Consider the following 14,381-nt stretch of genomic DNA (forward strand, 5'->3'; position numbering starts at 1 on the left):
TTGGGTGGTGTTGGTGGTTGTTGGGTGGTGTTGGAGGTTGTTGGGTGGTGTTGGTGGTTGTTGGGTGATGTTGGAGGTTGTTAGGTGATGTTGGAGGTTGTTCGGTGGTGTTGGAGGTTGTTGGGTGATGTTGGTGGTTGTTGGGTGTTGTTGGAGGTTGTTGGGTGTTGTTGGTGGTTGTTTGGTGATGTTGGAGGTTGTTGGGTGGTGTTGGAGGTTGCTGGGTGGTGTTGGTGGTTGTTGGGTGGTGTTGGAGGTTGTTGGGTGTTGTTGGAGGTTGTTGGGTGGTGTTGGTGGTTGTTGGGTGGTGTTGGAGGTTGTTGGGTGGTGTTGGTGGTTGTTGGGTGGTGTTGGTGGTTGTTGGGTGGTGTTGGAGGTTGTTGGGTGGTGTTGGAGATTGTGATGAAAGCAGGCATGCAGGATCTGCAGGCCAGTGAATTAATATAATTTTTTTAGAGCAGAAAATTCACCAAACTCGACTGGACAACAAGAGCCTCTCTGATTAGAGACAGACGCCCCGCCCCTAACTCTTACAGTAACCCGACTGGCTAATCTCTCTCTCTCTCTCTTCTCTGACTGACACTGCTGGTTGTCTGCGTTACAGAGCTTAACCACCACCGCTGCTGCTTCACGCTCCGCATGCTCACAGACACTAATCACTCCACTGTGGACCTGTGGGTTTATTGCTTAGCTAGATAATATTTAAAAATGCACTTCTGAAGATAATTGCATCAGCATGACAGTCTGTAGAAGATAACTGTTGCTCCAGGTTTAGCTAGGTTTTGCTTCCCAGTTTTCCCATATTTGCCGTTATATTTATTAATTTGTTTATTTTATAACAACATATCAGTAAACAAGTGTGTAATATTGTTTACCCGTACATTCCTTTGCTTGAGGTGACTGCTTGGTGTTTAGCTCTTTTAGCACTGAAAGCTAAAAGAATTCTCCCTGTGCTTTATTTTGTTCTGATTTTGGTGAGTAAGGGATGAACCATGTAAACAAAATGAGCTCTTGTAGGACGATGCCTGCGTGCAGCGGGTGTTGAGAAAAACAGTTAGCATACTGGCTAACCCACTAATACACTATTAGATAGATAGATAGATAGATAGATAGATAGATAGATAGATAGATAGATAGATAGATAGATAGATAGATAGATAGATAGATAGATAGATAGATAGATAGATAGATAGATAGATAGATAGATAGATAGATAGATAGATAGATAGATAGATAGATAGATAGATAGATAGATAGATAGATAAAGTCTCCTTTTTCATATTGTATTTTTTTGGTATTCTGGAATGTTACTTGTTCAATAGGTTCTTTTAAATTGTAGTTCTTCTCTTACAAAAATGTCACTATTTTTAGAGAAATGTTTTATTTTTTATAATTTCGGCCATTTTTCCCGTTTGGTGCATTCCTATCATAAATCAGGTACTTCTCTATTGAATTAAGCTTCTTTTTTCTGAGCCTTTGGCTGGTCTTCTTTCTGGCGCTTTCCTACAGAATAGACTCCTTAATGTTGTATTTCCAGCAGATGTCTAATGTTGATTACTCACAATTTTCAACTGCTTTTAGTTTGGAACTATTAACCCCAGACAAAACTCTGCACAGGTTAACTGTTGTCTGCCTGACCTGTTGTGGTGGTGGTGTTTTCCTGCTGTAAATTAAGTGAAGTGGTCTGACGCATGGTGCTGTTCTCGGGTTGCAGGCAGATGAGCGGCACCGCAGGAATGCGCAGGGCTCTCCGCAGGCTGCAGGGGCGCAGAAGCAGCCCCCCGCTGTGCCGCCGCGGGCCGAAACCTTCTCCAACGGGAACGCATCCGAGCAAGCCCCGCCCGCCATGCACCGCCCCATGGAAGCACAGGTAACAGTGTTAACAGGTAACCCCCACCCATACACTGGTACACCCTCATCTTACTGTTGCTTAGCTCAGATATAATCCTCCAGCCTTGACCGGTAAGATGTGATAGAATTGAACTTTATCACACAGTGTTGTGGTAACATAAGTAGGGGGTGCAAGCTTAGCCTGTCACAGTCGCTGCTGATCTGATTCATTACCAACAGTGGTCATGACCTGGCAAAATGCAGTGCAAGACGCAGTCTAATCAATATAAAATAAATGGCATAAATAAGATTTATTTTCATGTTAAAGCAATCAGGGCCAAAACAAACCAGCCATTTGTTCCACCATGCTGAGCATCATTTTCCTACCTTCATATTCCTGCCAATGACTATTTTGGCCACAGATTCACCAGCACACAGAAAAATGCTGGTCGTGGCATAGGCCAGTTGCAGACGAGTTCTGCAGCTATCGTCTTAAACTCTGATGTTCCATTCTGTGCTCATCAATCAGTGAAGGCTGAAAGGACATAGTTAGCATTGTGTTGTTTTTAGGTGTGTTATTAGCCATGTAGTTTTCTGTCTGTGCTTTCCAGTTCTGTAGACTAGATAACTCGTTTGTCCTCTCTCTCTGGTAGTTTACGATAATCTTAGTGTTTAATGCACGCTCTCTCTCTGGTAGTTTACAATAATTGTAGAGGATTCTGCACACTCTTTCAGGTATTTTACGATATTCTTAGGGTTTACTGCACGCTCTCTCTGGTAGTTTATGACAATTGTGGGGGTTACTGTGTGCTCTCTCTGGTAGTTTATGATAATTGCAGGGGATACTGTGTGCTCTCTCTGGTAGTTTATAATAATTGCAGGGGTTACTGTGTGCTCTCTCTGGTAGTTTATAATAATTGCAGGGGTTACTGTGTGCTCTCTCTGGTAGTTTATAATAATTGCAGGGGTTACTGTGTGCTCTCTGGTAGTTTATGATAATTTTAGGGGATACTGTGTGCTCTCTCTGGTAGTTTATGATAATTGTAGGGGTTACTGTGTGCTCTCTCTGGTAGTTTATGATAATTTTAGGGGATACTGTGTGCTCTATCTGGTAGTTTACGATAATTGTAGGGGTTACTGTGTGCTCTCTGGTAGTTTACGATAATTTTAGGGGTTACTGTGTGCTCTCTCTGGTAGTTTATGATAATTTTAGGGGATACTGTGTGCTCTCGCTGGTAGTTTATGATAATTGTAGGGGTTACTGTGTGCTCTCTCTGGTAGTTTACGATAATTTTAGGGGTTACTGTGTGCTCTCTCTGGTAGTTTATGATAATTTTAGGGTATACTGTGTGCTCTCTCTGGTAGTTTATGACAATTGTGGGGGTTACTGTGTGCTCTCTCTGGTAGTTTACGATAATTTTAGGGGTTACTGTGTGCTCTCTCTGGTAGTTTATGATAATTTTAGGGGATACTGTGTGCTCTCGCTGGTAGTTTATGATAATTGTAGGGGTTACTGTGTGCTCTCTCTGGTACTTTATGATAATTGCAGGGGTTACTGTGTGCTCTCTCTGGTAGTTTATGATAATTGCAGGGGATACTGTGTGCTCTCTCTGGTAGTTTATGATAATTGTAGGGGTTACTGTGTGCTCTCTCTGGTAGTTTATGATAATTGCAGGGGATACTGTGTGCTCTATCTGGTAGTTTACGATTATTGTAGGGGTTACTGTGTGCTCTCTCTGGTAGTTTACAATAATTTTAGGGGTTACTGTGTGCTCTCTCTGGTAGTTTATGATAATTTTAGGGGATACTGTGTGCTCTCTCTGGTAGTTTATGATAATTGCAGGGATTACTGTGTGCTCTCTGGTAGTTTATGATAATTTTAGGGGTTACTGTGTGCTCTCTCTGGTAGTTTATGATAATTGCAGGGGATACTGTGTGCTCTCTCTGGTAGTTTATGATAATTGTAGGGGTTACTGTGTGCTCTCTCTGGTAGTTTATGATAATTGCAGGGGATACTGTGTGCTCTATCTGGTAGTTTACGATTATTGTAGGGGTTACTGTGTGCTCTCTCTGGTAGTTTATGATAATTTTAGGGGATACTGTGTGCTCTCGCTGGTAGTTTACGATAATTGTAGGGGTTACTGTGTGCTCTCGCTGGTAGTTTATGATAATTGCAGGGGATACTGTGTGCTCTCTCTGGTAGTTTACGATAATTTTAGGCGATACTGTGTGCTCTCTCTGGTAGTTTATGATAATTGTAGGGGTTACTGTGTGCTCTCTCTGGTAGTTTATGATAACTGCAGGGGATACTGTGTGCTCTCTCTGGTAGTTTATGATAATTGCAGGGGTTACTGTGTGCTCTCTCTGGTAGTTTATAATAATTGCAGGGGATACTGTGTGCTCTCTCTGGTAGTTTATGATAATTGCAGGGGTTACTGTGTACTCTCTCTGGTAGTTTATAATAATTGTAGGGGTTACTGTGTGCTCTCTCTGGTAGTTTATGATAAGTGCAGGAGATACTGTGTGCTCTCTCTGGTAGTTTATGATAATTTCAGGGGATACTGTGTGCTCTCTCTGGTAGTTTATAATAATTGCAGGGGTTACTGTGTGCTCTCTCTAGTAGTTTATGATAATTGCAGGGGATACTGTGTGCTCTCTGGTAGTTTACGATAATTGTAGGGGTTACTGTGTGCTCTCTCTGGTAGTTTACGATAATTGTAGAGGTTACTGTGTGCTCTCTCTGGTAGTTTACGCTAATTTTAGAGGTTACTGTGTGCTCTCTCTGGTAGTTTACGATAATTGTAGGGGCTACTGTGTGCTCTCTCTGGTAGTTTACGATAATTTTAGTGGTTACTGTGTGCTCTCTCTGGTAGTTTACGATAATTTTTGGGGATACTGTGTGCTCTCGCTGGCAGTTTATGATAATTGTAGGGGTTACTGTGTGCTCTCTCTGGTAGTTTATAATAATTGTAGGGGTTACTGTGTGCTCTCTCTGGTACTTTATGATAATTGCAGGGGATACTGTGTGCTCTCTCTGGTAGTTTATGATAATTGCAGGGTTTACTGTGTGCTCTCTCTGGTACTTTATGATAATTGCAGGGGTTACTGTGTGCTCTCTCTGGTAGTTTACGATAATTGTAGGGGTTACTGTGTGCTCTCTCTGGTAGTTTACGATAATTGTAGGGGTTACTGTGTGCTCTCTCTGGTAGTTTACGATGATTTTAGGGGATACTGTGTGCTCTCCCTGGTAGTTTATGATAATTGCAGGGGATACTGTGTGCTCTCTCTGGTAGTTTATGATAATTGCAGGGGATACTGTGTGCTCTCTCTGGTAGTTTATGATAATTGCAGGGGATACTGTGTGCTCTCTCTGGTAGTTTATAATAATTGCAGGGGTTACTGTGTGCTCTCTCTGGTAGTTTATGATAATTGCAGGGGATACTGTGTGCTCTCTCTGGTAGTTTATGATAATTGCAGGGGTTACTGTGTACTCTCTCTGGTAGTTTATGATAATTTTAGGGGTTACTGTGTGCTCTCTCTGGTAAATTACAATAATTGTAGGGGTTACTGTGTGCTCTCTCTGGTAGTTTATGATAATTGCAGGGGATACTGTGTGCTCTCTCTGGTAGTTTATGATAATTGCAGGGGATACTGTGTGCTCTCTCTGGTAGTTTATAATAATTGCAGGGGTTACTGTGTGCTCTCTCTGGTAGTTTATGATAATTGCAGGGGATACTGTGTGCTCTCTCTGGTAGTTTATGATAATTTCAGGGGATACTGTGTGCTCTCTCTGGTAGTTTATAATAATTGCAGGGGTTACTGTGTGCTCTCTCTAGTAGTTTATGATAATTGCAGGGGATACTGTGTGCTCTCTGGTAGTTTACGATAATTGTAGGGGTTACTGTGTGCTCTCTCTGGTAGTTTACGATAATTGTAGAGGTTACTGTGTGCTCTCTCTGGTAGTTTACGCTAATTTTAGGGGTTACTGTGTGCTCTCTCTGGTAGTTTACGATAATTGTAGGGGCTACTGTGTGCTCTCTCTGGTAGTTTACGATAATTTTAGGGGTTACTGTGTGCTCTCTCTGGTAGTTTACGATAATTTTAGGGGATACTGTGTGCTCTCTCTGGTAGTTTATGATAGTTTTTGGGGATACTGTGTGCTCTCGCTGGCAGTTTATGATAATTGTAGGGGTTACTGTGTGCTCTCTCTGGTAGTTTATAATAATTGTAGGGGTTACTGTGTGCTCTCTCTGGTACTTTATGATAATTGCAGGGGATACTGTGTGCTCTCTCTGGTAGTTTATGATAATTGCAGGGTTTACTGTGTGCTCTCTCTGGTACTTTATGATAATTGCAGGGGATACTGTGTGCTCTCTCTGGTAGTTTACGATAATTGTAGGGGTTACTGTGTGCTCTCTCTGGTAGTTTACGATAATTGTAGGGGTTACTGTGTGCTCTCTCTGGTAGTTTACGATGATTTTAGGGGATACTGTGTGCTCTCTCTGGTAGTTTATGATAATTGCAGGGGATACTGTGTGCTCTCTCTGGTAGTTTATGATAATTTCAGGGGATACTGTGTGCTCTCTGGTAGTTTATAATAATTGCAGGGGTTACTGTGTGCTCTCTCTGGTAGTTTATGATAATTGCAGGGGATACTGTGTGCTCTCTCTGGTAGTTTATGATAATTGCAGGGGTTACTGTGTACTCTCTCTGGTAGTTTATGATAATTTTAGGGGTTACTGTGTGCTCTCTCTGGTAAATTACAATAATTGTAGGGGTTACTGTGTGCTCTCTCTGGTAGTTTATGATAATTGCAGGGGATACTGTGTGCTCTCTCTGGTAGTTTATGATAATTGCAGGGGATACTGTGTGCTCTCTCTGGTAGTTTATAATAATTGCAGGGGTTACTGTGTGCTCTCTCTGGTAGTTTACGATAATTGTAGGGGCTACTGTGTGCTCTCTCTGGTAGTTTACGATAATTTTAGGGGTTACTGTGTGCTCTCTCTGGTAGTTTACGATAATTTTAGGGGATACTGTGTGCTCTCTCTGGTAGTTTATGATAGTTTTTGGGGATACTGTGTGCTCTCGCTGGCAGTTTATGATAATTGTAGGGGTTACTGTGTGCTCTCTCTGGTAGTTTATAATAATTGTAGGGGTTACTGTGTGCTCTCTCTGGTACTTTATGATAATTGCAGGGGATACTGTGTGCTCTCTCTGGTAGTTTATGATAATTGCAGGGTTTACTGTGTGCTCTCTCTGGTACTTTATGATAATTGCAGGGGATACTGTGTGCTCTCTCTGGTAGTTTACGATAATTGTAGGGGTTACTGTGTGCTCTCTCTGGTAGTTTACGATAATGGTAGGGGTTACTGTGTGCTCTCTCTGGTAGTTTACAATGATTTTAGGGGATACTGTGTGCTCGCTCTGGTAGTTTATGATAATTGCAGGGGATACTGTGTGCTCTCTCTGGTAGTTTATGATAATTGCAGGGGATACTGTGTGCTCTCTCTGGTAGTTTATAATAATTGCAGGGGTTACTGTGTGCTCTCTCTGGTAGTTTATGATAATTGCAGGGGATACTGTGTGCTCTCTCTGGTAGTTTATGATAATTGCAGGGGTTACTGTGTACTCTCTCTGGTAGTTTATGATAATTTTAGGGGTTACTGTGTGCTCTCTCTGGTAAATTACAATAATTGTAGGGGTTACTGTGTGCTCTCTCTGGTAGTTTATGATAATTGCAGGGGATACTGTGTGCTCTCTCTGGTAGTTTATGATAATTTCAGGGGATACTGTGTGCTCTCTCTGGTAGTTTATAATAATTGCAGGGGTTACTGTGTGCTCTCTGGTAGTTTACGATAATTGCAGGGGATACTGTGTGCTCTCTCTGGTAGTTTATAATAATTGCAGGGGTTACTGTGTGCTCTCTCTGGTAGTTTATGATAATTGCAGGGGATACTGTGTGCTCTCTCTGGTAGTTTATGATAATTTCAGGGGATACTGTGTGCTCTCTCTGGTAGTTTATAATAATTGCAGGGGTTACTGTGTGCTCTCTCTAGTAGTTTATGATAATTGCAGGGGATACTGTGTGCTCTCTGGTAGTTTACGATAATTGTAGGGGTTACTGTGTGCTCTCTCTGGTAGTTTACGATAATTGTAGAGGTTACTGTGTGCTCTCTCTGGTAGTTTACGCTAATTTTAGGGGTTACTGTGTGCTCTCTCTGGTAGTTTACGATAATTGTAGGGGCTACTGTGTGCTCTCTCTGGTAGTTTACGATAATTTTAGGGGTTACTGTGTGCTCTCTCTGGTAGTTTACGATAATTTTTGGGGATACTGTGTGTTCTCGCTGGCAGTTTATGATAATTGTAGGGGTTACTGTGTGCTCTCTCTGGTAGTTTATAATAATTGTAGGGGTTACTGTGTGCTCTCTCTGGTACTTTATGATAATTGCAGGGGATACTGTGTGCTCTCTCTGGTAGTTTATGATAATTGCAGGGTTTACTGTGTGCTCTCTCTGGTACTTTATGATAATTGCAGGGGATACTGTGTGCTCTCTCTGGTAGTTTACGATAATTGTAGGGGTTACTGTGTGCTCTCTCTGGTAGTTTACGATAATTGTAGGGGTTACTGTGTGCTCTCTCTGGTAGTTTACGATGATTTTAGGGGATACTGTGTGCTCTCTCTGGTAGTTTATGATAATTGCAGGGGATACTGTGTGCTCTCTCTGGTAGTTTATGATAATTTCAGGGGATACTGTGTGCTCTCTGGTAGTTTATAATAATTGCAGGGGTTACTGTGTGCTCTCTCTGGTAGTTTATGATAATTGCAGGGGATACTGTGTGCTCTCTCTGGTAGTTTATGATAATTGCAGGGGTTACTGTGTACTCTCTCTGGTAGTTTATGATAATTTTAGGGGTTACTGTGTGCTCTCTGGTAGTTTACGATAATTGTAGGGGTTACTGTGTGCTCTCTCTGGTAGTTTACGATAATTGTAGAGGTTACTTTGTGCTCTCTCTGGTAGTTTACGCTAATTTTAGGGGTTACTGTGTGCTCTCTCTGGTAGTTTACGATAATTGTAGGGGCTACTGTGTGCTCTCTCTGGTAGTTTACGATAATTTTAGGGGTTACTGTGTGCTCTCTCTGGTAGTTTACGATAATTTTAGGGGATACTGTGTGCTCTCTCTGGTAGTTTATGATAGTTTTTGGGGATACTGTGTGCTCTCGCTGGCAGTTTATGATAATTGTAGGGGTTACTGTGTGCTCTCTCTGGTAGTTTATAATAATTGTAGGGGTTACTGTGTGCTCTCTCTGGTACTTTATGATAATTGCAGGGGATACTGTGTGCTCTCTCTGGTAGTTTATGATAATTGCAGGGTTTACTGTGTGCTCTCTCTGGTACTTTATGATAATTGCAGGGGATACTGTGTGCTCTCTCTGGTAGTTTACGATAATTGTAGGGGTTACTGTGTGCTCTCTCTGGTAGTTTACGATAATTGTAGGGGTTACTGTGTGCTCTCTCTGGTAGTTTACGATGATTTTAGGGGATACTGTGTGCTCGCTCTGGTAGTTTATGATAATTGCAGGGGATACTGTGTGCTCTCTCTGGTAGTTTATGATAATTGCAGGGGATACTGTGTGCTCTCTCTGGTAGTTTATAATAATTGCAGGGGTTACTGTGTGCTCTCTCTGGTAGTTTATGATAATTGCAGGGGATACTGTGTGCTCTCTCTGGTAGTTTATGATAATTGCAGGGGTTACTGTGTACTCTCTCTGGTAGTTTATGATAATTTTAGGGGTTACTGTGTGCTCTCTCTGGTAAATTACAATAATTGTAGGTGTTACTGTGTGCTCTCTCTGGTAGTTTATGATAATTGCAGGGGATACTGTGTGCTCTCTCTGGTAGTTTATGATAATTGCAGGGGATACTGTGTGCTCTCGCTGGTAGTTTATAATAATTGCAGGGGTTACTGTGTGCTCTCTCTGGTAGTTTATGATAATTGCAGGGGATACTGTGTGCTCTCTCTGGTAGTTTACGATAATTGTAGGGGTTACTGTGTGCTCTCTCTGGTAGTTTACGATAATTTTAGGGGTTACTGTGTGCTCTCTCTGGTAGTTTATGATAATTTTAGGGGATACTGTGTGCTCTCGCTGGTAGTTTATGATAATTGTAGGGGTTACTGTGTGCTCTCTCTGGTACTTTATGATAATTGCAGGGGTTACTGTGTGCTCTCTCTGGTACTTTATGATAATTGCAGGGGTTACTGTGTGCTCTCTCTGGTAGTTTATGATAATTGTAGGGGTTACTGTGTGCTCTCTCTGGTAGTTTATGATAATTGCAGGGGATACTGTGTGCTCTATCTGGTAGTTTACGATTATTGTAGGGGTTACTGTGTGCTCTCTCTGGTAGTTTACAATAATTTTAGGGGTTACTGTGTGCTCTCTCTGGTAGTTTATGATAATTTTAGGGGATACTGTGTGCTCTCTCTGGTAGTTTATGATAATTGCAGGGATTACTGTGTGCTCTCTGGTAGTTTATGATAATTTTAGGGGTTACTGTGTGCTCTCTCTGGTAGTTTATGATAATTGCAGGGGATACTGTGTGCTCTCTCTGGTAGTTTATGATAATTGTAGGGGTTACTGTGTGCTCTCTCTGGTAGTTTATGATAATTGCAGGGGATACTGTGTGCTCTATCTGGTAGTTTACGATTATTGTAGGGGTTACTGTGTGCTCTCTCTGGTAGTTTATGATAATTTTAGGGGATACTGTGTGCTCTCGCTGGTAGTTTACGATAATTGTAGGGGTTACTGTGTGCTCTCGCTGGTAGTTTATGATAATTGCAGGGGATACTGTGTGCTCTCTCTGGTAGTTTACGATAATTTTAGGCGATACTGTGTGCTCTCTCTGGTAGTTTATGATAATTGTAGGGGTTACTGTGTGCTCTCTCTGGTAGTTTATGATAACTGCAGGGGATACTGTGTGCTCTCTCTGGTAGTTTATGATAATTGCAGGGGTTACTGTGTGCTCTCTCTGGTAGTTTATAATAATTGCAGGGGATACTGTGTGCTCTCTCTGGTAGTTTATGATAATTGCAGGGGTTACTGTGTACTCTCTCTGGTAGTTTATAATAATTGTAGGGGTTACTGTGTGCTCTCTCTGGTAGTTTATGATAAGTGCAGGAGATACTGTGTGCTCTCTCTGGTAGTTTATGATAATTTCAGGGGATACTGTGTGCTCTCTCTGGTAGTTTATAATAATTGCAGGGGTTACTGTGTGCTCTCTCTAGTAGTTTATGATAATTGCAGGGGATACTGTGTGCTCTCTGGTAGTTTACGATAATTGTAGCGGTTACTGTGTGCTCTCTCTGGTAGTTTACGATAATTGTAGAGGTTACTGTGTGCTCTCTCTGGTAGTTTACGCTAATTTTAGGGGTTACTGTGTGCTCTCTCTGGTAGTTTACGATAATTGTAGGGGCTACTGTGTGCTCTCTCTGGTAGTTTACGATAATTTTAGGGGTTACTGTGTGCTCTCTCTGGTAGTTTACGATAATTTTAGGGGATACTGTGTGCTCTCTCTGGTAGTTTATGATAGTTTTTGGGGATACTGTGTGCTCTCGCTGGCAGTTTATGATAATTGTAGGGGTTACTGTGTGCTCTCTCTGGTAGTTTATAATAATTGTAGGGGTTACTGTGTGCTCTCTCTGGTACTTTATGATAATTGCAGGGGATACTGTGTGCTCTCTCTGGTAGTTTATGATAATTGCAGGGGATACTGTGTGCTCTCTCTGGTAAATTACAATAATTGTAGGGGTTACTGTGTGCTCTCTCTGGTAGTTTATGATAATTGCAGGGGATACTGTGTGCTCTCTCTGGTAGTTTATGATAATTTCAGGGGATACTGTGTGCTCTCTCTGGTGGTTTATAATAATTGCAGGGGTTACTGTGTGCTCTCTCTAGTAGTTTATGATAATTGCAGGGGATACTGTGTGCTCTCTGGTAGTTTACGATAATTGTAGGGGTTACTGTGTGCTCTCTCTGGTAGTTTACGATAATTGTAGAGGTTACTGTGTGCTCTCTCTGGTAGTTTACGCTAATTTTAGGGGTTACTGTGTGCTCTCTCTGGTAGTTTACGATAATTGTAGGGGCTACTGTGTGCTCTCTCTGGTAGTTTACGATAATTTTAGGGGTTACTGTGTGCTCTCTCTGGTAGTTTACGATAATTTTAGGGGATACTGTGTGCTCTCTCTGGTAGTTTATGATAGTTTTTGGGGATACTGTGTGCTCTCGCTGGCAGTTTATGATAATTGTAGGGGTTACTGTGTGCTCTCTCTGGTAGTTTATAATAATTGTAGGGGTTACTGTGTGCTCTCTCTGGTACTTTATGATAATTGCAGGGTTTACTGTGTGCTCTCTCTGGTACTTTATGATAATTGCAGGGGATACTGTGTGCTCTCTCTGGTAGTTTACGATAATTGTAGGGGTTACTGTGTGCTCTCTCTGGTAGTTTACGATAATTGTAGGGGTTACTGTGTGCTCTCTCTGGTAGTTTACGATGATTTTAGGGGATACTGTGTGCTCTCTCTGGTAGTTTATGATAATTGCAGGGGATACTGTGTGCTCTCTCTGGTAGTTTATGATAATTGCAGGGGATACTGTGTGCTCTCTCTGGTAGTTTATAATAATTGCAGGGGTTACTGTGTGCTCTCTCTGGTAGTTTATGATAATTGCAGGGGATACTGTGTGCTCTCTCTGGTAGTTTATGATAATTGCAGGGGTTACTGTGTACTCTCTCTGGTAGTTTATGATAATTTTAGGGGTTACTGTGTGCTCTCTCTGGTAAATTACAATAATTGTAGGGGTTACTGTGTGCTCTCTCTGGTAGTTTATGATAATTGCAGGGGATACTGTGTGCTCTCTCTGGTAGTTTATGATAATTGCAGGGGATACTGTGTGCTCTCTCTGGTAGTTTATAATAATTGCAGGGGTTACTGTGTGCTCTCTCTGGTAGTTTATGATAATTGCAGGGGATACTGTGTGCTCTCTCTGGTAGTTTATGATAATTTCAGGGGATACTGTGTGCTCTCTCTGGTAGTTTATAATAATTGCAGGGGTTACTGTGTGCTCTCTCTAGTAGTTTATGATAATTGCAGGGGATACTGTGTGCTCTCTGGTAGTTTACGATAATTGTAGGGGTTACTGTGTGCTCTCTCTGGTAGTTTACGATAATTGTAGAGGTTACTGTGTGCTCTCTCTGGTAGTTTACGCTAATTTTAGGGGTTACTGTGTGCTCTCTCTGGTAGTTTACGATAATTGTAGGGGCTACTGTGTGCTCTCTCTGGTAGTTTACGATAATTTTAGGGGTTACTGTGTGCTCTCTCTGGTAGTTTACGATAATTTTAGGGGATACTGTGTGCTCTCTCTGGTAGTTTATGATAGTTTTTGGGGATACTGTGTGCTCTCGCTGGCAGTTTATGATAATTGTAGGGGTTACTGTGTGCTCTCTCTGGTAGTTTATAATAATTGTAGGGGTTACTGTGTGCTCTCTCTGGTACTTTATGATAATTGCAGGGGATACTGTGTGCTCTCTCTGGTAGTTTATGATAATTGCAGGGTTTACTGTGTGCTCTCTCTGGTACTTTATGATAATTGCAGGGGATACTGTGTGCTCTCTCTGGTAGTTTACGATAATTGTAGGGGTTACTGTGTGCTCTCTCTGGTAGTTTACGATAATTGTAGGGGTTACTGTGTGCTCTCTCTGGTAGTTTACGATGATTTTAGGGGATACTGTGTGCTCTCTCTGGTAGTTTATGATAATTGCAGGGGATACTGTGTGCTCTCTCTGGTAGTTTATGATAATTTCAGGGGATACTGTGTGCTCTCTCTGGTAGTTTATAATAATTGCAGGGGTTACTGTGTGCTCTCTCTGGTAGTTTATGATAATTGCAGGGGATACTGTGTGCTCTCTCTGGTAGTTTATGATAATTGCAGGGGTTACTGTGTACTCTCTCTGGTAGTTTATGATAATTTTAGGGGTTACTGTGTGCTCTCTCTGGTAAATTACAATAATTGTAGGGGTTACTGTGTGCTCTCTCTGGTAGTTTATGATAATTGCAGGGGATACTGTGTGCTCTCTCTGGTAGTTTATGATAATTGCAGGGGATACTGTGTGCTCTCTCTGGTAGTTTATAATAATTGCAGGGGTTACTGTGTGCTCTCTCTGGTAGTTTACGATAATTGTAGGGGCTACTGTGTGCTCTCTCTGGTAGTTTACGATAATTTTAGGGGTTACTGTGTGCTCTCTCTGGTAGTTTACGATAATTTTAGGGGATACTGTGTGCTCTCTCTGGTAGTTTATGATAGTTTTTGGGGATACTGTGTGCTCTCGCTGGCAGTTTATGATAATTGTAGGGGTTACTGTGTGCTCTCTCTGGTAGTTTATAATAATTGTAGGGGTTACTGTGTGCTCTCTCTGGTACTTTATGATAATTGCAGGGGATACTGTGTGCTCTCTCTGGTAGTTTATGATAATTGCAGGGTTTACTGTGTGCTCTCTCTG

General features: G+C 41.8%; 1 protein-coding gene across 7 annotated transcripts in view; it reads left to right on the top strand.

The window, feature by feature from the left end:
* map4k4 (mitogen-activated protein kinase kinase kinase kinase 4) overlaps positions 1-14,381 on the top strand; it is a 211,352-nt gene that overhangs the window by 141,159 nt on the left and 55,812 nt on the right. For all 7 annotated transcript variants that reach the window (XM_049485385.1, XM_049485378.1, XM_049485380.1 and 4 more), the window contains one exon: positions 1,715-1,870. In XM_049485385.1, the coding sequence (XP_049341342.1) occupies positions 1,715-1,870 (156 nt within the window). The remainder of the gene's footprint in view (positions 1-1,714; positions 1,871-14,381) is intronic.

Source organism: Astyanax mexicanus, chromosome 11, assembly GCF_023375975.1.
Source record: "Astyanax mexicanus isolate ESR-SI-001 chromosome 11, AstMex3_surface, whole genome shotgun sequence".
In the NCBI taxonomy this organism is placed as follows: domain Eukaryota; kingdom Metazoa; phylum Chordata; class Actinopteri; order Characiformes; family Acestrorhamphidae; genus Astyanax; species Astyanax mexicanus.